The 27,027-nt window shown below is 52.9% G+C and overlaps 10 protein-coding genes across 10 annotated transcripts; 6 read left to right on the forward strand and 4 right to left on the reverse strand.

The window, feature by feature from the left end:
- Positions 1 to 339: 339 nt before the first annotated feature.
- Positions 340 to 2,503, reverse strand: J4E87_006872 (uncharacterized protein; the record flags this gene model as incomplete). The annotated part of the gene is made up of 7 exons (XM_049378473.1): positions 340 to 930; positions 988 to 1,060; positions 1,116 to 1,485; positions 1,537 to 1,727; positions 1,779 to 1,956; positions 2,008 to 2,229; positions 2,293 to 2,503. 7 exons carry the CDS (start codon positions 2,501 to 2,503, stop codon positions 340 to 342), a joined length of 1,836 nt encoding a protein of 611 aa, XP_049231866.1.
- A 1,136-nt stretch (positions 2,504 to 3,639) lies between these two features.
- On the reverse strand, positions 3,640 to 4,296 carry J4E87_006873 (uncharacterized protein; the record flags this gene model as incomplete). Its single annotated transcript, XM_049378474.1, has 1 exon — positions 3,640 to 4,296. One exon carries the CDS (start codon positions 4,294 to 4,296, stop codon positions 3,640 to 3,642), a length of 657 nt encoding a protein of 218 aa, XP_049231867.1.
- A 2,228-nt stretch (positions 4,297 to 6,524) lies between these two features.
- Positions 6,525 to 6,993, reverse strand: J4E87_006874 (uncharacterized protein; the record flags this gene model as incomplete). Its single annotated transcript, XM_049378475.1, has 3 exons — positions 6,525 to 6,717; positions 6,768 to 6,875; positions 6,956 to 6,993. The coding sequence occupies 3 exons, from the start codon at positions 6,991 to 6,993 to the stop codon at positions 6,525 to 6,527; spliced, it is 339 nt and encodes a 112-aa protein (XP_049231868.1).
- Positions 6,994 to 8,303: 1,310 nt separating this feature from the next.
- J4E87_006875 (uncharacterized protein) lies at positions 8,304 to 10,844 on the reverse strand (the record flags this gene model as incomplete). The annotated part of the gene is given in 2 exon segments (XM_049378476.1): positions 8,304 to 10,818; positions 10,837 to 10,844. The coding sequence occupies 2 exon segments, from the start codon at positions 10,842 to 10,844 to the stop codon at positions 8,304 to 8,306; spliced, it is 2,523 nt and encodes an 840-aa protein (XP_049231869.1).
- A 2,895-nt stretch (positions 10,845 to 13,739) lies between these two features.
- Positions 13,740 to 15,221, forward strand: J4E87_006876 (uncharacterized protein; the record flags this gene model as incomplete). Its single annotated transcript, XM_049378477.1, has 3 exons — positions 13,740 to 13,832; positions 13,880 to 14,143; positions 14,193 to 15,221. The coding sequence occupies 3 exons, from the start codon at positions 13,740 to 13,742 to the stop codon at positions 15,219 to 15,221; spliced, it is 1,386 nt and encodes a 461-aa protein (XP_049231870.1).
- A 1,285-nt stretch (positions 15,222 to 16,506) lies between these two features.
- LYS1 (Saccharopine dehydrogenase) lies at positions 16,507 to 18,186 on the forward strand (the record flags this gene model as incomplete). Its single annotated transcript, XM_049378478.1, has 4 exons — positions 16,507 to 16,690; positions 16,793 to 16,891; positions 16,951 to 17,021; positions 17,077 to 18,186. The coding sequence occupies 4 exons, from the start codon at positions 16,507 to 16,509 to the stop codon at positions 18,184 to 18,186; spliced, it is 1,464 nt and encodes a 487-aa protein (XP_049231871.1).
- A 424-nt stretch (positions 18,187 to 18,610) lies between these two features.
- IDI1 (isopentenyl-diphosphate delta-isomerase idi1) lies at positions 18,611 to 19,515 on the forward strand (the record flags this gene model as incomplete). The annotated part of the gene is made up of 3 exons (XM_049378479.1): positions 18,611 to 18,836; positions 18,889 to 19,227; positions 19,283 to 19,515. The coding sequence occupies 3 exons, from the start codon at positions 18,611 to 18,613 to the stop codon at positions 19,513 to 19,515; spliced, it is 798 nt and encodes a 265-aa protein (XP_049231872.1).
- A 1,695-nt stretch (positions 19,516 to 21,210) lies between these two features.
- On the forward strand, positions 21,211 to 22,095 carry J4E87_006879 (uncharacterized protein; the record flags this gene model as incomplete). The annotated part of the gene is made up of 2 exons (XM_049378480.1): positions 21,211 to 21,614; positions 21,660 to 22,095. The coding sequence occupies 2 exons, from the start codon at positions 21,211 to 21,213 to the stop codon at positions 22,093 to 22,095; spliced, it is 840 nt and encodes a 279-aa protein (XP_049231873.1).
- Positions 22,096 to 23,113: 1,018 nt separating this feature from the next.
- Positions 23,114 to 24,502, forward strand: J4E87_006880 (uncharacterized protein; the record flags this gene model as incomplete). The annotated part of the gene is made up of 1 exon (XM_049378481.1): positions 23,114 to 24,502. The coding sequence occupies one exon, from the start codon at positions 23,114 to 23,116 to the stop codon at positions 24,500 to 24,502; it is 1,389 nt and encodes a 462-aa protein (XP_049231874.1).
- Positions 24,503 to 24,795: 293 nt separating this feature from the next.
- Positions 24,796 to 25,941, forward strand: ERG1 (Squalene epoxidase; the record flags this gene model as incomplete). The annotated part of the gene is made up of 4 exons (XM_049378482.1): positions 24,796 to 24,801; positions 24,946 to 25,048; positions 25,200 to 25,764; positions 25,884 to 25,941. The coding sequence occupies 4 exons, from the start codon at positions 24,796 to 24,798 to the stop codon at positions 25,939 to 25,941; spliced, it is 732 nt and encodes a 243-aa protein (XP_049231875.1).
- Positions 25,942 to 27,027: the final 1,086 nt, after the last annotated feature.

Here is a 27,027-nt window from a genome sequence, read left to right on the forward strand (position 1 = left end):
TCACCTCTGGTAGACGCGTGCGCGGTTGTGACGGTGTCGGAAACCTGGGTAGCCTCCGCGGAGCAAATGTTATCGGATGTTGCCTCATCATATTCAGTCATGGCCGCTGCTTCCACTTCATACCAGAAAAGGGTTGAACAGGTCTAGCGCCTACACTAACGTTAGGTCATCTACTTTGCATGCTTGTATGTTGATGTAGGCTGCAGGCCTGGCTTTGAGCTTCACATCAAGTCATAAAAAGTCGCACATGGGGTGTGAAACTGTCCTTTACCATTCCACAAGCTATGTAATAGTCCAGCAGAGATCTTGAATATCGAACAGTAAGTGATGCTCTTGAGATCAAGCCCTTTCCACATTCTCAGTCTTCGCCGCGGTGTACTCGGCGTTGGATTGGAAGCCACCTTCAGGGAGTTTGTCAAGTTGGTCATTCTCTCGGTCCAAGCTGCGGAAAGTCCAGGCAAAGCCGACCCAGCCAAGGAACGTAAGAATGGCAATGCTCATGTACAGCCACACGAGCAATGGATCACCGGCCAATGGCACGAAGGCCTGAGCGATGGCAGACGAGAAAGCGTGCGTGAACCAAAACATGCCAGTCACCAAAGATCGCATGTTCTTTGGTGCTTTGGAGAACGCGTATTCAAGTCCCGTAATGCTGGCGAAGATCTCCGAGAATGCGATGAGAATGTATGCAGGAACCTGGGTCCACACTGAGAGATCCGGGGGCTGATCGCAGTCTGTTGGGAACTCTCCGCAAGGCGATTTCTGGTAGATGAAGTGTTGGATGACTGCTGCAACCACCATGGAAAGCATAGCGCAGACGAAACCAGCTTGGATCTTCTTCAGAGGTGTGAAGTTGATCCCCATGTGAGCAAGCCTCGGGTAGATAAATTTGTCGAATATCGGAATGCAGATCAGGAGCGTGAATGGATTCTATGAGCAATTCGCGTTAGACTTCTTCTATCGTGTATTTAGGTGTTAAGAACATACCAGGTTATGTACCACATCGTTTGGTACACCATTGAGCTTCATGGTGGACGCCTGCGAAACCAGGTTACTGGTCCTTGAAGACGGTCAGCGCTTGTCTTATGTGCATCGAAGGTACCAACGATACTCACATTTGACCATAAGGCAGCCAAAAGATGGGCAACCAGAAGAACACTTGACAGGCCTTGATGCCACGTCGAACTTCGTCCACCCACGCGTCATCGAAAGTCATCCATACTGGCTTGTTGGCGACTTTGCTTGGTTTTGCAGCGTCCCAGATATTCGGATCAGAGAGGTTCTTCCACGTACGCACGGGATTGAGCGAGAAGCGCCCTTTCAGAACCAACCCATACGTTCGCATGGACTTGACCAGCACATCACCCTGTGGGGGTTTCTTGACGTAGTGCTTGCTGAGGGTGACCATCAGAAGCGGGCAAAGCGCAAAGAGAATAGTTGGTAACGTGAAGGAGAGCCAGAAGCCGACGTATTTCTCGGCATATACTATAATGGACGTTAGCTACCATATCGCACGGTTTATCGAATATTGCTTACCCATAGAGACTTGGCCGACCAGCGCACCAACATTGATCAGAAGGTAGTAACGCATGTATACTCGAGAGTATGTGATGCCAGGGTCAACTATAACCCGTTCACCATTGGGCTCGGTACGAATGAAAGCTCGCGGATGACTGGCCTCATATTGTTCTGCAATGAGCGGAGAGATGCAGCATTTGAAGAAGCCCCTGCAAGTGGTTAGCATATGGATTTAGTGCGTTCCGTGCGGAGACACTTACACACCGGTGCCAAATAGAATGAGGCCCAGAATGAACGAGGCAAGAGCTCCTTCGGGATTTGGTCCCATGACCTGAGGGATCGCGGCAATTATGATTAAGATATGACCAAGTGTAGCAACGGCAATTGCGAAGTAAATCGTCTTGAATTTGCCCCAGTATTCGTCAGCAACCCAACCGCCTAGTGAGAAGATTAGTACAATTCTTGCGCGGAAACAGAGATTACGCTTACCAACTAGCGGCATGATGTACGAGAAGAATGAGTTGAATTGAACAAGGCCTGTACTAGCACGCTGGCCCATTCCAAGGGCTCCTGGTTGACCGTCGCCGGCGGCACCGGCTTCAGGGAAGGGCCCTGACGTGGGGAGGTCTCTCTGAATGAAGTTGACAAAGACGGCGGTCGTTCCGTAGTAAGCAAAACGCTCACACATTTCTACAACACCGATGATATAGACTAGTAGCGGGTTGGTACGTCAGCGCATGGTACATGGAGACTTTGTAGAAAAGATGTGCGTACTCATCCAATTGACTTTACCATACACACGACGAAGCTTTCCCCAGTCTTCTTCGGTAGGGTATTGCTCGCCATTGGGGCCAATAAGGCTCTCGGAAGTTGACACAAACTTGTCATGCTTCTCCAAGCTCGCACTGCCCCGTGTGTCGTTGTGAAGACGAGGTGCATTCGCCAATGCGGCGTCAACAATCTCGAGATTTGCCCCTGTAGACATGGCGGCTGGTGAGGACGTTTTTTTCTCAAACACTTCGGCCAACTCGCTGGGTTATATAAATCTCCATGGCATCTTCCTTCGGATTGCGAGCTGCCTCATTCAGCAAAGTCGTGGCACTGTATTACCATTCACAACGTTCTCGGCACCAGACAATCTTTCCGGTACCCTGATCGCCCAGAGATAACTGTCTGTGCAAGGCGCTCGGTACTCGCTCGAATTCCATTCTACGTTCTTGGATTTCTGGGTATCTCGGATAAGCGGTTGGCGCCGAGCGATGCTAACGGCTGCGCCGTTCTTGAACGTTTGCGACCTGATCTTGGCAGGCATTTCGATACCAGGCCAAGCAGATAGCACCCAATGAAAAGCAACATGAGATATGAGGGGGTTGTTGGCCACCTGGTAGTAAACCAAGACGGTCGAACGTCCAAGATCTGACAATATCTTGACATACCCTACATCGCGACCTTCCTCATCAAGCAATGTGGCAACCCTTATCCTGAAGATCTACTCCGATGGATAATGCCCAAGTGACCTCGGGAGTGAGCTTCCATCATGTCTTACTATTGCTCCTGGGCGTAACGAAGCCTTCGTCGCGGTGGTCTGATTGAGCGGAAGGTAGTCTGTCAATGAACGACGCGTTCGGATATGTATCATTGGATCTTAAGACGCAAGGAAGTAGGTGTTAAGGAAACCATCGGCATAACTACTACCATCCTGAAAGAAAGGTGTGGACTGGTCGCGGTGTCCTTGTTCAAGCGCCAAGCACGCCCCGCCTGGACTAGGCAGCTTTTGGCTATCGCCCCCTCTCTTTTCCCACACACCTCCAGCGCTGCGCAGCGTTCATCTCTCACGCACTACTGAAGCGACGCATCGCAGACCGATCATCAGTTCTGATTGCGAGCGATAGACCTGTAACGGCCACCTTCACATTCCTTGCATACCTGGCAAAGACCCCGGGTCACGTTGCTGACTCAATAACTAAGAACGGTCCCGGTGGTACGCTTTCACTGACCATAATTGCTTAGGAAGTTTACGATTATACTGATCAAGCATATCTCATCTCCAATCAAGTTGACTCACGTCAAGTTGATTCGATAGCCCTGCCTTATCCGCCACATCGCTCCTCCACCGCTCTATCATGATCGTTCCTGACTAGAGCGATAAGCAAGCAATTCCTGTTCAGTCTGTCTCAGCTTCTCCCTTTCGGATTCCAGTCTCTTTCTCCGCTGATCGTTCGAGCCCTTCTGTGAATCCTTCTCCTTATCGTAAGCCAAAGGATGGTTTACAAGCAGCCGAATCTTCCAGTCTTCAAATAACACGTCTTTCGCAACTCTTTTATTCCACAGCAGTGCATTCACTACATTCTGCATGCGCTCTGCGCACGTCGCATCAGCATCAGCCTCGAGACCACGGTGGGGTTTCAGGGCTTTGTTGAACTGAGCTGGCCCTCGGAAGCCACTCTTGCACCGGTCGATTAGAGCTGAGAAGATTTCGCGACACGTCGCCTCGAGCAGTAGAGAGTCGTACGCTTCTGGTCGAAACATCCTGGCTGCGCTTGAATTCTCAGGATCCTTGATGTCTTCGAGATTTATCATGGCCAGGACGAGCTTTCGTACCCAGAATTCGGCATGCTGTTCTACATCTGGGATCGAGACATCAGAGCGAGGGTCTATTTGAGGCGCTCGTTGCACTCTTCGCCTATATTCTCGAGCATTATCCCACCGACTGCTGGTAACAGGCGCCGGCGCAGTGCGATTGGGAGTTGCAGGGTTTTGGCCAAGTGGTGAGAACATCGTGAGTGGGGGTAAACTTGTGTATGATGGTGGAGGATGAAGTTCGCAGCGTCTCTGCCCTGCAAGTCGGCAACTCATATCAAAGTGTGGGCGGCATGTGAATGTTAGTATGTAACATGCGGCATAGGCTGATTTTTGACGGTTCAATCGCTGTTGGTTAGATGCGGAACATGCAGGTATTATGCACGTAGTGATCTGGCAAGCGCATTCATGTTCTGGTGTCTGAAGCACTGCAACGCAGTGAATTTGACGAACTTGATGGTTGTGAATTCCGCCATGTCATTGACGGCGCCCGCTTCCTTGAGCTCCCTACGATTAAACCAGGCTTTCATAGCGTTTGCGCTGTGTCGCACTGCCACACAGTGCATTCGGTCCACGTTAGGAACTCATTATCACGCGCATCTGATCTTGAACCTCAACTCAAAAACAGGTGACCAGAAGTTTAGTACCTTTTCCGTTACCACAAAACCGCGAAGGTTCATCCGAGCAAGACATGTACTAGGGATGTTAAGAAGATCAAGCATGGACACAGGAACAAAGGCTCCGTACCCCTCATCACGTCCTAATACACCATCTCGGATAGAGCCTTTAGAAGGCTTCTCGTCTGTACAGTTCACGGCGTCACGGCCAGTGCAGTTATCACCACCCTCTTCTGCTCTTACACGGCCAACTCTGTACGCAGGTCAACACATGTGGGAGTATCCATCTAGAGATGATATTGGATCACAATATCATCAAGGGGCCGCCGCGGAGAACAATTTTGGCAGAACTCAGCCGCTGACATACTCGTACAGCACCTTTATGGGCGATATCCAGTCTAGAGAACAGCACTCTATCGATATGCCCGACCACAATGAGTATGTTGGGCCAATCATGGATAGGGAAAGAAGAGAATATGGTTTTGCACGATCACCACCATACCCCTTGCGCGGTCATGATGTGAACGAACATCCCAAGAGCGCTATGCATGGTAATAATAGTGGCCTGATCCGTCAGCCAACGGCGGAAGACTTCCTTCGACCCGATCATCCACTCCCTGCACCGCCGGCTGAAGAGTACGACTCGGACCAAGATCTTCCAGTGATTGAGCCAGACTCATATCTTCCCGAAAGCTCCAACCATACTCATCTGGGCGATCTCTCTCAGCAACCAGTAGCCGCCCCCAAACGATACTCCACAACTGCTGCTGCCGCCAAAACTACACGTATACCAGAAGAGGAATCGAAGCGCAAACGCCCGCAGTCCGGGATCATCACAACTTCAAACGCATCAGCTCTTGAACACGAATCAGCAGTGTCAGAACATCACAGTACACCTGTACGTGTGCCGACTATCAGTAGTGACATGTATCAGCCGGCTCTAGGTGGTTTGCAGCGAGTATCAGGTGTGCAGCGTAAGGATTCAAAGCGCAATCGCGTCAAGCGTTTCGCAAAGAACTTGAATCCCTTTCGTCATGAACGAAAGTTTGGGCGTCCAGAGAACTAAGAAGTTGGTGGGTGGAGACGGAGGTTGTACTAGATGCGCCCTTCTTATCGCAAGTGGTCCTTCCTGACGCACCTAAGTATAGACTGGTGATAGGTTTCGCGCGGTTTTTGTCATCGAGAAGTTGGGGCTAGAACAAAACTCGTGCGGCCTCGAAGGGGAAGTAGCTGTGGCAAGCGCTGATGTTCTGGGAAAACATCTAGTTTCTAGAAATAGCTTAGATCGCATACCGAGCCAGCCAAAGTCTAGATGCGAAAGAAAGAAAATAAAGTGGAAGTAATTATTCTATACAATGACGAAGTGCGAAAATGGTAAGGGAGTCTGGGGATGGTATTGCAACACGATGCACAACCCCACTAGCTTTCCAGCCGTGCCTTCTCCTCTGGCCCAAAGCCCCACCTTCCATTTTCCTCAGTTCAATTACAAATGTCAATTTTCCGATCGTTCTTGGTAATCGCGACTCACCCAAGGCAAACTCTCCGGAATCAAAGCTACTGTCACATTCACAATGCTACCGTTCACATTGCGCAGCCGGCAATGCGTGCGCCTGAATAGCTGTCTCCAATGGTCAAGTGCAAGATGTTTGTAGCAGTTGATATTGGAAATTACTATCACGATGCTACTTCCCCGCTTGTTGCCCATGATTCAAACCCTCAACAAAACAGTATCCGTCTAATCAATATCCGAGTCTAGTCTGGAGCTGGACGCGATCGTCGGTGCTTGCGGGGCGTCTTGGGTTGTGCGCTCTATGCCTCGAGGTTGTTCTGGATAGCGGTCTCGAGAGCCTTGGGGTTGGCACCAACGACCTCGGCAACCTTGTCGCCGTTCTTGAAAAGGATGAAGGTGGGCATGGCGCGGATGCCGAGCTTTCCTGCAACCTCGGAGAGTTCGTCGACGTCGAGCTTGTAGAAGCGCGCGCTGGGGTACTTCTCGGAGAACCTACAAGGCGGTTAGTCGCGGCTAGCTGCCAGGGCAGTGCGGATACTTACTTGACGACCTGGGGAGCGATCACTTTACAAGGGCCGCACCATGTCGCGAAGCAGTCGAGGACCATGAGGGTGTCCTTCACAGCCATGGCCTCGTCGAAGTCGCTCGTCCTACGATGCCGTCGCGTCAGCGCATGCCGATGGCGTATGACGTCGCGCATTTCACATGAGATGCGATGGGAATGACTCACTTCATGAGGTTGTGTACACCCTGCTTTTCGTCGCTCATTTTGGCGGTGTTGGAGAAGAACTTTTGGGTGAAGAGTGGTCGGTAGAGGTTTGCGGTCGATGTGGGGTGGATGGCTGTTCGCAGGCGCGCAGATGTGAGCAGTGTTCTGGTAGCTCGGAAGGACGACGGCGCGAACATAGTATATGTAGAAGGGTAATGAGACAGCAGGGGAAGGCGATTTCAAAGAATTCGGCTGATGGAATGAACTGGCCGCCGTTGCCGATAACAATTCTGATGCGCTTATTTTTCGGCAAAGCCGTTCGAGTCCCTGCGCAAATCGAAGATTCGCAGTGATGGCGGGCGGAGAGTAGCTGGAGATAGGGACTTGGTACTTACAATTTCAAATATCGGCGGGTATATGGAACGGACGAGGGAGTAGGGTTTCTAAAGGGTTCCTAGGTCTGGCGTTATGATGATAAAGCGCGGATTACTGTACACTCGCGGCGCAGAGGGGCTGCCATGATAGATGACGTGCTTGCCCGACCGCCCGATTTGCCCCACCAGGGTCCTCCTGCTTCCTTTGGCAAGGCGACGGCGGCATGCATGTGCTTCCCCTGCCTTTGAACAGCCTCGTACGTTAGATGCGGCAATGGATACGAGAGGATCACGGCTCACGGTATCGTGTTCGACGTAGCAGTCATCTCTGTGTCGCGCGAGATGCCATGCTAGGTTAAAATTCCCTTGCACCACCGCCATTTCAAGTGGCCTACAAGACGTACACGCTACGTCACAACACGATGAGAGCATCGTCGAGGTCCGATAATACAAGATACAAAGCTGATACAGCTGATTTAAACTAAAGTCTCTTCATAAAGAGTGGTGAACGCAGCATCTTCTCGACGCCGTGCCCGTGGTATCTGCCCTAAACGTTATACAATGTGACAATCCAAATCCCGAATTCAGGCCTCAAGCCCGTCTATATACTACAGATAGTTCCTAACACGCCTAAAAATCACAACCGGAAATGAGGGCATCACAGAAGCCGCCACAGGCAGCTTGTGGTAACATGCCGAAAAATAACTCTGAAACAAACACCAACACCACGCTATGCAGTCTGGAAGACGATCCGAATGCAGGTAGGTAATCCGAGCGAGGACATCCATCCAAGGGTCGATTGGTTCAGGAGACGCATGCAGCCAAGCCAGAAAAAGCAAGAGATAGGCAAGGAAATACAAATGAGTGGTCGTAGTTGGAAGAGACATGCAAGGAAATGGTAAGGAGCGACAGGATACAAAGGAAAGCAAAATGAATGGCGCGGCGTGGCATGCATGCGTGTTCCTGAAACATATCAATCATCGAAAATGGGAGTGTTACTCTTGCCCGGACAGCCCGTGCGATCGGCCTTGTACTGGTGTACTAGATCGCTTCTGAATGTCCAGGAGCCTAGCGGAACCAGCGCTGAGGTGACGAACGTGACCCTTCCCGAGATCGACGCTTCTAGCGCGCTGAAGCATGACTGGCTCACTATCCGACGTTGGGGACGTCGGTGAGTCCGGGTCCGGTGACTCTTGCCCCATATCGGCAACCTTGGATGATGGATCCTCAGTATCATCGAGAAACATGCTTAGGAGGCCTTCAGTCGATTTAACGCGGGGTCGGCGATGGATGATGGTGGGCTGGCGAACGACGCTTCCTTGGACAAATTCTTCTTCCTGGCCAGAAGGCATCTGCGCAGGTGCAGGCTCAGCCTCCTCATCCGACTCAGCAGCGGCGTCTAGCGTCATGAGCGTGCTGCTAGCCTTGCGTCCCCGATCATCGCTTGCATAAGGAGATCGACCTCTTTGGTCTGGCAGCGGGGTTAACTTTTTGAAGTATTCATCGTCCGCCATGCCTAATTCCTCGTAGGACGCACTGAAATCGTCATTGCGTTGCGGGGCTGAGGATGTCAGACTGGCGCGCATCTGCGACCGGTTCGACGATCGCTTGGGTGGTCTACCAGAGAGCCACGACCCCTCAGAGTCGACAGAGGCGAGTGATTGCGACATGACATTGATAGGCGCCCCTGGACTGACTGGAGAATCTGAGCGATCTCCAGGAAGTGATCCCACACGGAGGTCTGAGAGATGCTGGCTTCTACGGCGAGCGGCGATGACGCTTGTGGAAGGGACTTCTGGCGACTGCACCCGTGAATCTGGAGGTGACAGGGGGAATTCCGGTAGGTCTTCCCTGAATTTGGACATTGTCCGTCGGGGTACGCTGGAAGGTCTCTTGATCTGAATTGGTTGAGTAGGAGGAGCGGTTCCAACCAGGTGAGGTGGGAGGGGTTGGCGAGACATGGACTCTCGCGATGTGTTGGAAAATGAGATCTCTGATGGTGTGGGTCGTGCCTGGTCTTGCGAGTTGCGTTTGCCTCTTCGGAAAAGAGATGCAAATACACCCATACGTCTGCCCTCTGAGCTACGCCGGCGTGTAGAGGAACCGTGTTTTGACGTGACAAAGGTATCGGCCGTGTCAACGGGATGCAGCGAGCCGCTTCGGGTAGGATCGTTCGCGTGCTCGATAGAATCTACAGGCGTGTCATGTGCAAGCTTCTCCGAGATGAGTTCTGGCAAGATTGAAGCGTTGGAAGGTCCGCGTGTGTGTACTTGTGCGGAAGCACTGCCTCGCGAATAACGAACCGCTCGGGCATCAGATACAACGGGGTCTTCTGTAGGACTTTCCAACGGCGTCGGCAATTGACTGTACTCAGCACGGGGTGTGACGGGCATCTCCAGTTGCTGGGGCTGAGGCGGCGTAGATGGGCGGACATCCTCCATGGGCATAGGCGCCTCCCGCTCGATACCGAGACCCACCATGCCGGTGCCGTCCTTGCTGGGAGTCGCAGGCGTGCCTCTTGCTTCCATGGCATTTTGTTTCTCTGCACGGCGCTCTAGTCTCCTGCGCAACCGCTCCTGGTCGGCCTTGGCCTTCTTCTCTCTCCGCCTCTTGTCTCGTTCGAGGATATCGCGGAGTGCTCCGGCGTCGAGTTCGTCGGCGAGGTCGTCGATCCGGCTCGTCCTTCGGCTCGCTTTCTCATCTGTACTGCTAATGGGTCGGCGGGTGGATTTGTCGCTGTAGGTGTTGGGCGACATGCGGTCGCTGGCGTAGTGGTTGGAGCCGACGGAGACGCGGATAGTCGGGCGGGGAGAGAACATGTCGAGCGCGCTCACGCGGAAGGCACGGTTCTCTGAATTGCCAGACATGGATGAATGTATGGAGTTTTCGAGGGGCAGCGATACGTTTGACGTGGGACGCTCGAAGCGGTGGTTCAGGGCGCCCTTGACCTTCTTGCTGTCTCTGCGGAGCATGCCTCCCGAGCTGGCGGCTGGACGTTTCTGCGGCATTGGTAATGACATGGCGCGGATCTCCTCTTCGCGGACGTGGTCATGTTCTTTTCGCCTCTTGCTCGACTTGCGGCGGATCAGGGAAGAGTCTCCGGGCATATCCTTGCGCATTGACTGGGGTCGCTGCAGCTTACCACGGTCCTTTGCTGAGGGCGGCAGGCTGGAATGGGAGTGGTCGTGGAAGTTGTAGGGGATTCCGGCGTGGTCGTGGGTTATTGGGCGCAGGTGCGGGCTGTGAGCCAAGCGGTGCTGCTTGGGCAGGGCGGTGATGTCTTCGGCGCTCGTTTGGACCACCCAGTCTTTCGCAAAAGCGGGCTCGGGAAGCATCTTTTCAACGTCGCGTACCGATGCGGTAGAGCGTGAACTACCCCTTCGCCGGCGCTGGCGCTGGCTGGGCCCTCGTCGCGGTCCATTTGCCGTCTGAATCGTGCTGGCTTGCTCTGCGACAGGCCGCTTCCTGTCTGTAACCTCGGTGGGTCCGTCTCTGAATTTAGCGGCCTTTCTGCGTCTTCGCCCAAACAGCCACATGGAGCTGTGCGAGCGCCAGGGCAGCGACAGAAGCAAGGCAGGGGAATAGGGTGGAGGGTTGAGTCGCGGCGGTCGCGATAGGCGGCGCGAGCGTGAGAGAGCGATTATACGCGGTTGGGCTGCATGGTGGACGGGCTTTGGCGACGGGTAGCACTTGGCGCAAACGGCTGGTGAATCGTGAAAATGGAAGTGGAGGCAGAGTGATATGGACGGCGAGGCGAATGATGTGAATGCAGCGGGAGGGAGCGTGATGTCAGACTCCTCAGACTCCTAACCGGCTGGCAGGCTCAGGCTTAACCGTGCTTGCCTCCAGGGTTGTGGCTCGACCTGCCGATCTGCGACTACCTAAAATAGCCTCAGTTTCGTCGGGCAATTGCTACGCCCACCGCGACTGCCACCACAGAACTGGTCACGTTGTTCAGCGCCTGCCTCGACGCACCATGCCGAAGTCTCAAATCTGGGACCCAAAAAGCTCTATCAATCACTCCAGCTCCATCCATCTCTGTATGGCGACGCCGATTCACTCGGCTCAAGCTGCCTCGTTTCCGACACGAGCGTACCCAACGCCACCCTCACCCACCTGGCATGGCTTCGCTCATCACGCCGGGGCCAATCACGCCCCGGCATCGCCAACTCAATCTCTCGACCAACACCGCGCAGTTGGTGCCAGGCCTGTGAGCCACGGTGCCTAAGAAAAAAACACTTCTCGTCATTTCCAGCGAGGCCGCAGGGACAACACATCGGACGACGGTACGGTGCATGGCAGCGCGCTGCGGGAAGTATCGAATGTCGAAAATTCAGCGGGACATGGACAGCCACGTCGGTCTTGCAGGCCAACGGCGCCATTGTCCAGCCAGCGAATCCCCCTGTACCCCTCCCAGTCCATCGAGCGACGGTAACAGTGTCGTGCGGTCCTCCACTCAGGTACCCGTGTCTCCCACAGGCACCTCTCCCATTTGTTATGCGGGGGTTCCTTATCATCGGACTACACCGTTTTGCCGGGCGGGAAAACGGGCGCTGTCACATGCTTGCGCTTTTCGTCCTGAAAACTAACGGTCCTTCCAAGACTCTTCACGCCGTGAAACCCCCGCCTGCGTTTCAAGTGCACGATGCTGTGTTCCATCGTGTCCTATTTATCTGTATTCTCGTATAGAAGTCTTCTCGCATTAGTGGCATCCCGCAGCATGTCTCGGCTACATTTCCAGGACCCAACGTCACGACTGCGTCTAGCATCCAGGGTCGCCTTGTCTGGGGAAACGCACAGTGTGCCGTAGCCCAAACGCACACGCTTGCACGCGTCCAGATCTAACACTATTGAGAGATCGGCGGCTAACAGCAAGCCTTGGACAAAGCTAAACTTACCTACTCCACGTTTTTACAGGTCACCCGAGTCGTTCGAGCACGAAACAATCATTAAACTTCGAATGTAGGGCCGGTGTCATAAGTCTAATCTGGTCCCTTATATCGTCCACGAGCGGAAGGTTTGGATGATATCTCCGATTTTAGATCGCAGCTGATGCTGGAAACGCGGTCGTTAGCTTCCTAGTACCACCGCATTCAAGGAAAAATTAGAACACCCTCGAGCCTACATAGATGCTGCGCCTCCATATTCTCTCACTGTTGGTCTAATGTAGGCTCTAGGCCTGTTCAGCTTTTTCTTTGTATGAGGTAGTACCTAGACATCACTGCGTCTTGCCTGTGAAGTCTAACCCTTGAGGCGCAATTTGGCCAATCGAGTTAAACTTCCTGTCATTTCCTGGTAATGCAGACATGACCACTACAGCCAGACCTCACACGCTTAATGGCAGTTGCGGTAGCAAGGCAAATATTCACTTGCATCATGTGTAGATGCCGTGGGAGACTCACGCACGAGCAACGTTGCACAGCTACCCCGCCAACAAGGCCTAACAGTAGCATCGCTTCATTCAGAGAAATAATCAACACTCTAGAGCCTACGTGAGGACACCGTCACCTACTTTGCATGTTCCCTTATTGATGTAGGCTGCAGCTCTGTTCAATCTTTTCTGTGAATAAGGTGTCACTATGAAGGAACGAGAAATCCTACCAGTGCGTCAATTGAAGCGAGCCCCTGTACCTGAATGATGTGAGCACCTCGGATTGCAGGGCCATCTGTTAGCTTGCCATTCTTGCACTCTAGTAGTCTTGGTCCTTCTAGTGTGTGAGAGTACTTTCAGCCCTGATACTCTACTCATCTATGAGATTTCCAGCAATGAAACACAATGCTCACTTTCGACTGTCGCCAGCTCGGCCTTTACAAGTACTGTTCTGGTCTTCTGCTATCGTAAGAGTCCGGACTTGACTTTTGAATCCACTTTGTTGACCAAGCACATGCTCAACACTGACGGCCGGTTGCTCTTTGCGCTGTCATATGCAAGAGCTGTGTCTGCACCAAACTCGAGCCTATATGAAGCAGACGGAGCATTGAACAACAAAAATCACAGTCAACACTTATCGTCTACTCAAGCACAGTCTGGACTTTTATGTACATCTAGGGACATTACCATTGTGGTTGCACGTCTTCGACCACGGCTGATCATAACCATTTGAGTGCATTGCGGCTTATGCAATAGGAACGGCAGATGTCTTCCATTCCGCAGGCTAGAAGCGCATATAGCGGCTACGCGTTGCTTATCTTGTGCAAACTGATGAGAATTGTGTGAGCTGTCGGTGTGGAGTTATGGATCGATGCGCTGTTGCGCGATACTGGATCCGGAAGGGCGGCACCCGAGGTCGCTCCTTCCATGCCAACAAACCGCTGGACCCTGTAAACAAACACTGCCCACCGCCTGGACACCACCACTCCACGATAGCGAACAGCCCAAGACGATACGACTGAGAAGCCCACGGCCGAATACCATCGCACAACGACCCAACATGTCTTACAATGGGCGCATGAGCATGGCGCGGACTACGCAGCACAACCAGCGCGCGCCGCCTGCAAACGAACACGACGCTTTCATGACCTTGGTATGCGCGCAGCCCCCCTCTGACTTTGCGCATCACTAACAAAACAGCCCGATCACGAAATTGCAGGCTGCATCTCAGATATCGGAATCCAGTTCAGCGTCTCCGACCTGCAGAAACCAAACCCCCAAATCATCCAGAAAGTTTTCGAATGGCTCGCCGAGCTACTCATGAACACGACGCGCGAGGTCGTTGCGCCGGCAATGCGCGCTGCGGCGGAAGACATGTGCGGTGGCGATGCGGAGAGACTCTATACAAGCGACACCAGGGATCTGATGGCCTTCTTCGTCATCCTGAGGAAGTTGCTTCGCGAAGTAAGTGACTTTGACAATCACACCTTTCAGTCCGTCCTAACTATTCCAGTGTGGCATCCACGACTTCACTTTCAACGACCTGTACAAGCCCACGCACGGTCGTCTGGTCAAGATCTTCTCGTACATGATCAACTTCATTCGCTTCCGGGAATCTCAAACCGAAATCATAGACGAGCACTTCAACAAGGCCGAGCGCACGAAGCTACGAATCGAGCAGCTATACGATGACAAGCAAGCAAAAGAGATGCAGTTGGCTGAGCTCGAGCGCAACCGCGCGGCGACACAAAGGCTGATGCAAGAGAAAGAGAAGCGCAACAACGAACTCAAGAGCAGGCTGCTAGAGTTGAAGAGGGGTCAAGAAGCGGTTGCAGAGAAACTTGAGCGTGCTAAAGCTGAGCAAGACAGGTTGAAGAAGCTGCTGCAACAGAAAGTGGAGAACAAGGAGAACGTGCAACGCGAGGTCATCAAGCTGAAGCCGTACACACAACAGAGCCCCACTGCGTTGGAGGACTCCCTGCGGGACCTCAGCGATCGACTGACCGGGGACAAGACTCAGATCGACATGCTGGACCGCCGTGCTCGTGCCCTGCAGACATCCACCGACTCATTTGCTGTAGTTGCGACCGATGTTACTTCGTGCACACGATTACTTACAGACGTACAAGCCGATTTGTCGCGCGAGGAAGAGGAGCTGGCAAAGGCATCAAGACATCGAGATGCATTAGCAGACCGAAGCAACAACGTACGCGACGTTGAACGACAAGAACGATTGCTACAGAAACAACTCGGCAATATCAACGCCCGAACAAACAAATTGAAGACCAAAGGCGACGAAGAAGCGGAACGAGCGCGCAAACGGATGGAGGAGCTACGCGAGACACATGCGAAGTTGACTGAAGAGCGAGGTGAGAAAGGACGGGAAATGGAGAGGAGGCGCGTACGCATCGAACAGACGGAGAAGAAGATGGCTGAGCTCAAGGACAACATTGAGAACGAGGTGCACGCTGCTCATGACGAGTATCTTAAGATGGAAAGCCATATCAAGCTCTACATTACGGAGATGGAGCAAAGCATCTGAGATTGTTATACCCTATGAACGAGTCACGTCGGCGTTTGGAATTTGTTTCGAGATACCATGATGTTGCAGGGCGGGGCAGTGATACCATGTAGCTTCTGACTTAATTACCGTTCTTTTTCGTTTCCCACTCTTGCATTCCTATCATGATGTCAGGGGTCATCCTGTTTAACACCTTTTCTGCTACTTGCAGTCTATATGAATGTCTGAATACAGCAAAAGTCACCTCAATACATCGGTCACAGGTAAGAAGAGGCGCGTACACCAGTGCCCCACCGTAAGAGTCGCTAGGATTAGCACGCATAACGAGGAGTACCAGTATGGATCAGGGTCCTCCCTATACCCGATACCGTACATCGAGCAGCAGTACCTGCATAAGCTTGAGCAGGTGACCGTCTCATCGGGTTGAGAACAAGACGTGCTGCTCATAGTTGCATTCAGATGGATCTGAAGTCGTACAGAAGCTGTACGGCACGTTAACTGAGAAATGAACTAAACAGGCCTCAGGCCTGCAGCCTACATTAACATAGAAGCGTATAAGATAAGTAACCTAGCGTTAGTGTAGGCTCTAGACGTGTTTAGTTTTCCTCTTGTATAAGGTGACGGGAGCTGGTGGAATCTTCTTGGTGTTGCAGGAGCGCGCTGGGCAGCAAGCGTAAGGTAGCACCACGAAATTGGAGAAGGGACGACCCGTACCGTACTACATACACGCCCTTTTACTCAAAAGCGGGGTTGTGACACCCTGGCGAAGACTCATCTATGCTTATCATGTAGTAAAATGTTTTCATCTAGAATTGTGTGATGCGACCCACTACGATGATTGCTTTTGCTTTTGTTTCTGCACAACTCGATAGCATGTGGCGGATGAAGGTGTTGAGCATGTCTTGGTGTCGCGTGCAGCAAGTCCGCGGCCAATACTTTGACCACGTCTGTTTAAGAAGGCGGTGAGGTGGATCGCCAATGGCATGGTATCTCCAGGTTTGTGGAGAGAGAACAGATTGATGAGAGGCCTTGTGTGCATTAAAGCAAAGCCTTCTGGTTGGTCACCGCCCGACGGTAACCCCACATGCGAGCGAAGGCCGGGATCGGCCCCGGTCTGTAGCTTTGCGCTAATTCCCTGCGCTTTCATCATGGCTCTCAGATTTTTGTCCTTCTTGACTCACACGGGAAAAATACCGCCCTCTTTAAGAACCTCACCAACTCAGCATCCTCCACCAACCCAACCCTCTTACTTCCTCTTACTTAACTTCTCATTTCCACATATCAACATCCACATCAATCGCCCAGCATGTGTCCTCCCACCGAAGAAACTCCCGCTACCAACGGCCATACCAACGGCACCAACGGCGCCAACGGCAGCAAGGAAGGCTTCACAGGTGTTACCACCAGACAGAACCCTCACCCTACACACAAGAGCCCGTATGCGCCTGTGGGTGACTTTTTGTCGAACGTCGGCCGATTCAAGATTATTGGTACGTCATAACGCCTATCTCCAGCGCTATCGGACGCGCACACAGGCGGATCGAAGTTTTGGTATCGAGAAGATCCAAACGTTGCTGACTTTACCTGCGCAGAGAGCACACTAAGAGAGGGCGAGCAATTCGCCAACGCCTACTTCGATCTTGAAGCCAAGATCAAGATTGCCAGAGCTCTTGACAACTTTGGTGTTGACTGTACGGCTATGCTTCCCGGCGCTTGGCGCGAAATTTCCAGAGACTGACAACAAATTTAGACATCGAGGTCACCAGCCCTGCTGCCTCTGAGCAGTCAAGAAGGGACTGTGAGGCGCTTTGCAAGCTCGGAGTACGTACTTTATGGCAATGTCTCAGCCGTGAGAACGCATTCTAACGCCTGCTAGTTGAAAGCCAAGATCCTTACCCACGTACGATGCCACATGGACGATGCGAGAATCGCTGTCGAGACCGGTGTTGATGGCCTCGATGTCGTCATCGGAACCTCCGCGTACCTCCGCGAGCACAGTCACGGCAAGGATATGACATACATCAAGAACACAGCGCTGGAGGTGATCGAGTTCGTCAAGAGCAAGGGCAAGGAGATCCGATTTAGCTCCGAGGACTCGTTCCGATCGGACCTGGTTGATCTTCTGTCCATCTACAGCGCTGTTGACAAGGTCGGTGTAGACCGTGTCGGTATCGCCGATACCGTTGGTTGCGCGTCTCCTCGTCAAGTGTACGATCTTGTACGAACTCTGCGCGGTGTCGTTTCCTGCGACATTGAGACACATTTCCACAACGACTCTGGCTGCGCCATTGCCAACGCTTTTTGTGCGCTAGAGGCAGGTGCCACGCACATTGATACCTCGGTACTTGGTATTGGTGAGCGTAACGGTATCACTCCCCTCGGAGGCCTGATGGCCCGCATGATCGTTGCCGACCGCGAATATGTGACCAGCAAGTACAACATCAAGGCGCTCAAGGAAGTTGAGGACCTAGTTGCCGACCTTGTTGAGGTCAACATTCCGTTCAACAACTACATCACTGGATTCTGTGCCTTTACCCACAAGGCTGGCATTCACGCCAAGGCCATTCTCAACAACCCTTCCACATATGAGATCATCAACCCGCAAGATTTCGGCATGTCCCGATATGTACACTTCGCCAGCAGGCTTACCGGATGGAACGCGATTAAGAGCCGTGCTGAGCAGCTTGGCTTGAAGATGACGGATGCGCAGTACAAGGAGTGCACGTCCAAGATCAAGGCCATTGCAGACATCCGCAAGATCGCTCTTGACGACACTGACTCGATCATCCGTACCTACCACAACAACTTGCACGCCAAGGAGGAGGTGCCTCTGCTACCGGGTATGACAGAGGAGGAGAAGAAGAAGTTTGCCGAAGCTGAGGCCGAACTGAACGGCGTCTCAGAGAAGCGGGAGCTTGATGCTACCGCAGATGCACAGGCCGAGGTGCCCGTTGCCAAGAAGAACAAGACCGCCACTGTGGCATAAGCGCAAGACGCTGTGTAAATATGGGATTTCTGGAGTTGGTTGTTTCCTTTACTACTGTCAGGGGTGTATTTCTTGAGCATATTTGCATGTATTCCGGTTACGGAAAAGTTTATGAGTTTTTGATACCTGGACCGAAAAGCCCAGTGGCATCGGCAACATGTGTAGCACTGTCAAATGATAGACAACGAATCAAAAGCGCTTGCAAACCAAAAGTATCTCCTCCAGCCTTGTCGGTTTGGCGCGTTGCCGTTTGCCACATGCCTGCCAGTTGACCCAGACCGCCGCGGAGGTGGAGACCCTGCATGAAGGGGCGCGTGCACGCTTTCTTCATCGTCCCGACCGCCCCCTCCAAAATACCCCGAGGTCAGGACTTATTCCAGAAGCCTCAATTGCTCTCCCTACGCTCTTGTCACGATTCGCAACCATGGCCACTATCGAGACTGTTACTCAGCAGCCTGAGATCACGGCGGAGAATGTCCTGCGCCTCTTCCCCGAAGTCAACACGGCACTCATTGGGGGATCGCACAACTCGGCCACGAGCGACAGTGCGCTGCAAGGCTACGATGAGGAGCAGATACGGCTGATGGACGAGGTGTGCATCGTCCTGGACAATAACGATATCCCTATCGGCAGTGCGACCAAGAAACTCTGTACGTGGCTCCGCTCGCGACTCGTCGATGGATGGCGACTGACAAGCTCCAGGCCACTTGATGGAGAACATTGATCGTGGACTCCTCCACCGCGCATTTTCCGTCTTCCTCTTCGACTCCCAGAACCGCCTCCTTCTGCAGCAGCGCGCGACCGAGAAGATCACATTCCCGGACATGTGGACAAACACCTGCTGTTCGCACCCGCTGGGCATACCCGGAGAGACTGGCGTAGGACTGGAGGAATCTGTCCAGGGTGTGCGTCGCGCAGCAGTGCGCAAGCTCAACCACGAACTGGGCATCAAGGCCGAACAGGTGCCCATTGACGACTTCAAATTCCTTACACGGATACACTACAAGTCGCCCAGCGACGGCACCTGGGGCGAGCATGAGAGTAAGTTGTACCACTGGGTCATCGGCATACGGGACGAATGCTTACAATATACTAGTTGACTACATTTTGTTTATGAAAGCCGACGTCGACCTGAACGTCAACCCGAACGAGGCGCGCGATTCCAGATGGGTGTCTCAGGAGGATCTCAAGACCATGTTCCAAGACAAGTCGCTCAAGTTCACACCGTGGTTCAAGCTCATTTGCGAAAGCATGCTGTTCGAGTGGTGGGACCATCTCGACTCTGGCCTGGAGAAGTACATGGGCGAGACAGAGATCCGGCGCATGTAAGGCATGCGAAGTAGCTGTCATCAATCCCCCCGCCGCTATTCGAGCGTACCGATCCCCAGATGCTTGGCCGAGACCTGCCCCCATTTCCGAAAGTGAGGCGGTACGTGCATGCAGGCCCGGCCTCTTAGATACCACTGCCATTTAATCCAGTCATTGACCATTGCATTGTTCCCCACGCTCATGAGTCGTCATGGCTTTATCGTGTGGACATCAAGGCGCGCTCCTCTCCTATCGTTGACTTCCCATGACAGTGCGTGACAGTTGATCCATGCTGACCCCGCCGTATGCTATTCTTCAGCTGATTGACTAGTAGGCTCAAGCCAAAACGCAGATTACAGTATAGCGGAAGAGTTCCGGATGTTTGCTTTATCATTAGCTGTGAGAGAGAGAGTAGCCTTAATGGTGGTCTCACTTCTGCGCTTATCCGTTGTGAGGAGGTCCAGCCGAGGTGTGCAGCTCAACCCTTCCTGTTTACCCCACAACCTCTTCCCAGGCGCCCTATGTCACCGCGCTACTCTATCGCTACGTACGTATCCTCGCTACAAGCGACTCGCAAACAAGCTGTGACTTGTGTCGCCAAAGGATTGGCAAGCAAGCAACAAAGCAACATCTTCGTTGAGCCGCTTCGGCCCGACACCAAGTTCAAGGTCACAGGGCGAATGATAACGAAACTCGTATGCTTGACGGGCTAAGCGGTTGGTCCGAAGATAGCTCCCGCATTGAGCCATGTGAAGCATGACCTGTGCCTCCACTCGACGGCGCTTGGTACGCCGATCAAGCCGGGTAGGTGAGGTATATCAAAGTCCAGACTTCCCATCTTCATCTCCGTCACAGACACCCACAGCTTGTCAATCCTCGTCCCATACTACATCAGCTTACTAGCCACTGTGCCCCCACGGCATACGCATCTTACTGCAGCCGAGCTGTGCAATCCTTCACGATACGCAGCTGCTGCCGCTCGACATCAGCCAAGCATCGTACTGCAGTGCTGTCACTGGTCTTGTGACAAAGCTGCCAGCGAGTCAAAAAGCAAAGCCCAAACTCTAAGCAGCCATACATCAACTGCCACCAGTCCACATACACAAAGATTGGCACATCGACGGCCCAGGCGCATACTATCTACGCAAGACACGCAAAGGTTGGTACATCGATAGTCACAGGCGCATACCATCGACGCAAGACTACCTCATCGGACTCACACCCTACGACGTATCTGTCAAGCGTGTACTCAAAAAGGACCTCTGCAGCCTCACACATTGATGTCGGTTGATCTACGTCAAGCCTTCACTTCTTTACGTTACCCTTCTCGAGTCGATACCGTCTCGAGATCGCAGCTCTCTAGAGTCCATACAGGAGATCTAAATCGTCCGGCTAAAACGTAAACACCCACCAACAAGCTCAGAAAAGGTATACCAATGTAGCAGGCAATCGACGGTCACGGCTCCTGCTCAGCCCACGACGACCCATTGTAGCAATCAGACTAGACTAATCACAATTTAGTAGTGTTGTTTGAACTCAAGGTCGTCGTCTTGATATCCCGCAGTTCAAGTGACTAACGTCTCACCCACGCCGAATTCCGTTCAAGCCCTGCGGGGAACACCTCACGCTGGCGAATTCGACGACTGTCCCCATAATTAAACGAAGCGGCAGATCCCATCTGAATACTAGTAGAGGCTTACAGTCGAAACCACAATCATGGCGAAAACATTCTCCCCTGTTGCGCCAGTCAGCTGTAATTATACAGTGGACGCGAAGTCTTCAACCTTGAAGTCGGCTAACATCAGGGTCAATGAAGTACCGGCTAGCTTCAGGATCTTGAAGCCGAAGTCAACTTCTGCTGGCGCTATTGTTCTGCCTCCGCTCACCGACGGCGTTCGCGTCGTTACGGCTGCGGAGTACAAGCAGGCTGCTGAGTGTCTGGCGGAAGCCTTCGGCCAGGACGATGTTGCGAGATACTTCGTAGACGTGCCCGATCGTGCGCACTGGACTGCGGAGCAAAAGTGGGCGCTACATGTTGAGATTCTCGAGTACATAACCTATGCTCACATCCTCAAGGGACTAGTGACTACGGTGGGCGACTTTGAAGCAGTTGCCCTATGGTAAGTCTTGAAGATAACGAAGGCTTCGTGAGCTCACGCATCTAGGATGCCACCCGGCCAGAACATGGACGATTATCTGACCATATTCCGCTCTGGCATGTGGCGCCTCAACTACCGCCTCTCCGCCGAAGGGAAACGGCGCTTCTTCGACGAGTTCATGCCCCTCCTCCACGACACTATGCACACCACGCTTGGTCAGCGAGAGCATGACGCCTGGTACCTTGTTTACCTAGGCACTAGGCCCAGTGGCCGTGGCAAAGGTCACGCTCGTAAACTCATTGAGCATGTAACGAAGCTCGCGGACCGCGAAGGCAGACCATGCTATTTGGAGTCGAGCAACGCCACGAACCCTCCGATTTACAGAAAGTTCGGCTTCGAAGAGACGAGGCAGATCAACCTTCAGAGGGGCGGAAGAAATATCCCGCTGGACATCATGGTCAGGGAACCCATGCAGAGCATGGAGAAGAAGAGGGGCTTGTAGGAGACTGACAGGGCACTGAGGGCATAACACCATTTCAACATGCGTGTCCCGAGCAAAGATGTTGACTTGTGTAGTAGGAGTTTGAAGTATCCTTCAACAGGATCTTGTCTAGAAGAGGCGTAGGCCGGAGTTGTTGAGTTCATTCGCTCGTTCTGCCTAGAATTAAGGCTGTAGTCCGCAACTGCAATTATGATTTTCTGAAGAACGACAAGTGATTGAAACGTATTCCGCAACTTCAACTATGATTTTCCGAAGAGTGATGAGTGATCAAAACGTATTTAGTTGCCAGCGCATCGTATCAGAGGCGGAATCAGAATCCTTGAGTTGAAGCTCTTCCGAAATAAGCTCAGGCTAGAGAGACGCAGCGATAGTTCCAACATAAGCAAAACTCGTTTCACCTACCCAACAGGCCGTGAAAATAGGATGCGCTGACATGACGCCATGGAGTGCGGATCGCAATATCGTGATAAGCCAGATTCGTAACCCATGGTTCCTCAGTATTGCGGGATATGGAATATTGGTTAGACGAGAGATTGGGGTGGAGCATGATAATCGTCGGGTGGGCAGTGCAGCATTGACGACAAATTGCGGTGTCATGAAACGCGGCATTGTTGCCCAGTTGCCAAACATGCTACGCCCTTCATCTCCTGATGATCCGCTGAGGCCGACTCTATAGCTCAGTCTTCTCGCGCACCTGTTCGTAGTGATTGATCTCTAGCGACTGTCCTCTAGCTTCATCTCAGCAGCGTAATCGATAAAAAAGTGGTGTCGGCCCACTCGCGAATCCGCTTCTCAGTCCACTCGGCCGCATCCGCAGCGCTACTCAACGCACCCCGCAAGCCTCGCCCATTGCCCATTGCACGCGTCGAGGGCCTGCAGACGGTCATCGTGCAGCCTGCCAGCACATCCGCGCGCAGGTGTTTTGCTGGAGCCTGCCACCCAACACCACGTAATCCCTCGCCCTCGCACCAAGTTCCCCCTTCGCACTCCCGCTCCCGCCCATATACTACCATATACCATGGTTACCCAGCGCCGATACTCGGTCACGGGCCAGACGCCCCCCGACGATGCCGAAGCCATGAAAGCGCGCTCTCCCAAATTGCAGCCTCTGGATACTAGCGTGCAGACTCCCCCGTGCGGGTACTGTGACGGCGCGCCGGAGCTGAGTTCAAACAGCGAGGCCAGCGCGGCCGGCCAGCGGAGAGGGAGAAACATCACCCAGAAGGGCACTATCGTACGCACATCGAGCAAACGATCCGCTACCCAGTTGCCTTCGCCCAGCTCGCCCACGCATCAGCTGCCGCCCAAGATCCCGAGATACAGACTCAACGTGGATATAGACATCGGCTCCGACACAGACACCGACTCGGATGATACGGATCTTCTGGGCGACGGAAGCGACCAAGACTACTGCCACGGCGTCGAGAGTCAGGCTACCTCGTTCCCATCCACGCCTGAGCACGCGCAGCCCTATGGCGTGTCGAGCCTGCCCGATGCCACACGCCTGGAAGGGTTGCAACTGTATGCAGAAGAACGGCCCGACGACGATGAGCACATGGACGACTACGCGCTCTCGCCCTCCCACTCCAGAAACCACAGCCTGAACCGTGTCCACCTCGATGGGTCCAACGACGTACAGAAGGATTGGGCCGCACATGTTGCCTCTCACAAAGAGGAGGCTGAGACTGTTCATATGGAAGATGTCCAGGTTACGTCTGTCCAAGAAACACACACGCATCCCGCCGAAGACACGACCCACGACCCGCTCACCTTCGTCACCCTTCCGCCCGAGATCCGTCACCAAATCTACCGAAACTGCGAGAACCTCGTCATCGATAAGCCCCTCGTATACTGCATCTCTACCTTCGACGGCCAAATGCAGCACGCCCTCGCTTCCGTGTCGCGTCTCGTCCGCTCCGAAGCGCTCGCCATCTTCTACAGCTACAACCTCTGGGTCATAAAAGTCGAGTTCAAGATGATGTACGAAGCCTTCCGAGACTGGATCATCCGGCTGGGCGATGGCGCAGGGCTCTTGCGGCTCGTCAGCTTCTCAGTGCGTGGCGCGCTGTTCAAGCCAAGGCGGAGCCACACGCAGAGCATGCTCATCCACGGGCATCTTGTGCAGCTCGCTCCAGGTGTTATCGGGCCTGCGCCAGCATCGCAGGAGGACTTCTACTGCCCGCCAGACGGCGACGCGAGCTTCAAGATCGATCTCAGTGAGAAGTTTGCTGGGGGGAAAGTGCAGCTCGTTAGGAACGATGGCACCAGCGAGGCGGGAGAGCAGGCGAGACTTCGTTTGGGCAGGATGGTGAATGTGCTGTGGGAGAAGAGGCAAGCTGGTACACTCAATGGCCAGGATTGGATTGACATGGTCGATGGCTTCATTACCTTCATCGGGGGGTGGTAACGTCGACCTGCGAAGCTGAACAGGTGTGGAGCCTACATCGACGTCAGGCCACGTACTTTACATGTATTCATGTTGATGTAGGCTCCAGACCTGTTCAGATTTTCTTCTCCCATGGGGTGGTAATGCGAAAGATAGTCCTTCTTAGTGCACACGGTGTGGTGGTATATTGGTTATGTAATGGCGTATAGCATGAGATTCACGACGTTCTGCATGGGCTGGGGCGTTGTCTGGGATGGCAAAAGGTCGCGGCATCGTCATTTATCGCACATTTCGTATCATTTCAAAGGGTAATGATGGGGGTCGAAGAGGAGGTAATACTCGACTTTGTAGACAGCTTTCTGCTTGTAGAAATATTCACATACCCCTTTACAAAAACAGCCCTGCAGACTACGTTAAGATGAATACAGGCGAAGTAGATGACCTAACATCGATGTAGCCTCCAGGGTGTTTCGGAAGACGGAAGCCTTTCAGCAAACAACAGCCCACCCTCCATCTTAGATGAGCTGGCGATCCGGGGTCTCGGACTTCTCCTATTCCGACTGGCACGTGCGTCTTGATCATGAAGAAAAACCTCACGATCCTCGCAAAGTGCAGAGTGCCAACCGAAAGAGCCAAACACATTCCTTTCACAAACGGTTCGTAATCGGACCTGGTCACTCCTTCGGTTTCTACTTCTTGTGTTAATACGTTCCCATAGAAGGTGACAACAACGCCAAAATGCGCCTCCTCCTCACCCTCGGCGCCATCCTCGGTGTCCTAACCACCTTGATGTACACACTAGACTCGCACCTGGAGAAGTTCTACATCTTCACGCCTTCCGGCCTACACACGCTCTCTCAGGAAGCCATTGCCCTACACGGCAACGACACAGCTTCAGTAGTCTCCCACATCGTCACTTCCCTCTCCGCAATCCACGGGCCCCACATCAACCTCGACGAAGAATGGATCTTCAACAACGCCGGCGGTGCCATGGGCGCCATGTACATTATCCACGCGTCCATTACTGAGTATCTGATTATTTTTGGTACTGCGATTGGAACGGAGGGTCACACCGGACGGCATACCGCGGATGACTACTTCCATATTCTCAAGGGCGAGCAGGTGGCTTATGCGCCTGGCAAGGGCGTTTATGGGGCTGAGAGGTATCCGCAGGGGAGTGTGCATCATCTTACTAGGGGCGATGTCAAGCAGTATAAGATGGAGGGTGAATGCTTTGCGTTGGAGTATGCGAGGGGGTGGATCCCGCCTATGCTTGGGTTTGGGTATGCTGATAGTAAGTCTCCTCTCCTTTACCACTCTAACCGCAGTTTACGGTTCAGTTCAAGGCTAACTGGTGGATGATAGCCTTTTCGAGTACGTTGGATTTCCCAACATTGTGGAGGACTACCGTGGTTACTGGGCGGGAGATGATTGGAAACTTGATGATGGGCAAGTTGTGAGAGAAAGGCAAACTTTGAGAGACGAGAGTTCGTAGTAGAGTTCACATTTCTTGTAAGATTGAGTCATTGTTTATACTCATTCTACTTGGACGTTGGAACACGTCAGCGCATTATTCAAGGACAAATTCGAACACTCTGGAGCCTACATCAAGATGAAAACATGCAGAGTAGGTGACCTAACGTCAATGTAGACTCTAGACCTGTTTAGTTTTCTTCTTGTATGAGGTGTTTGCATGCTTGTGCAAAAGTGTGTAGTAGTGTGCAACGACGTTAGATGCTCCAAAGCTAATCGGCTCTATGACATATGTATAGCTGTCTAGGTTTAATTCACGATGTAGTTTCTTCACTGTCAGTGCTCTCCATACGTCATCTCGATCAATGCCGTGTCGGAACTACGGCACTTTCGACCAGACTATGCAACCAAGTTCCCTGATCAGAAGGGCGGAGTTCAGTTCCCTGCATGGAGTGCGTATAATGGTCATCTGGTAGTTGCAGCTAGAATGCCGTATTCCAGTAGTGTGCTGTGTGTGCAAGGGTGGGGAGACACTGCCCAGCGCGGGGAATTTTGACCGTCTCGCAAGCGACGTCTACCCCAACATGTGTGTTGTGAGCGTCCTGATTGGCATAGACGTACATTGACAACGACCGCGAGATCCGTTTTACCAGGTGCAGGCACCTTATACAAGAAAAAAAAACTGAACAGGTCTATAGGCTACATTGAGCTAAAACCTTGCGAAATAGATGACCGAACGTCAACGTAGGCTCCAGGCTGTTCAGCTTTTTCCTAGGTTGGCGTGCGAGTATGGCGTCAGTTTAGGCTGAGGACTCGGGATGCGGCGGCTGGAGCCAAGAGGTGGTGGGCAACGGTGGACGAGACTGGCCGGTAGACCTGCTCGAGACCCGATGCTATTACAGGAGGTGCAGAGAGCTAGATGATGGCAGACGATGCTAGTTGTGTCAAACTTTGGGCTAGCACACGTGCTATCGAAAAGCTTTTCTCCAGCGCGACGACAGATGGGAGACGTAGGTGAAAGCATACGGCTGTGACGAAGGGGCTGGGGGGTAGAGCTGGAAGAGGCTGGGCAA

The sequence above is a fragment of the Alternaria ethzedia genome (assembly GCF_023757985.1).
Source record: "Alternaria ethzedia strain BMP 0044 chromosome Unknown scaffold_17, whole genome shotgun sequence".
Taxonomy (NCBI): Eukaryota; Fungi; Ascomycota; class Dothideomycetes; order Pleosporales; family Pleosporaceae; genus Alternaria; species Alternaria ethzedia.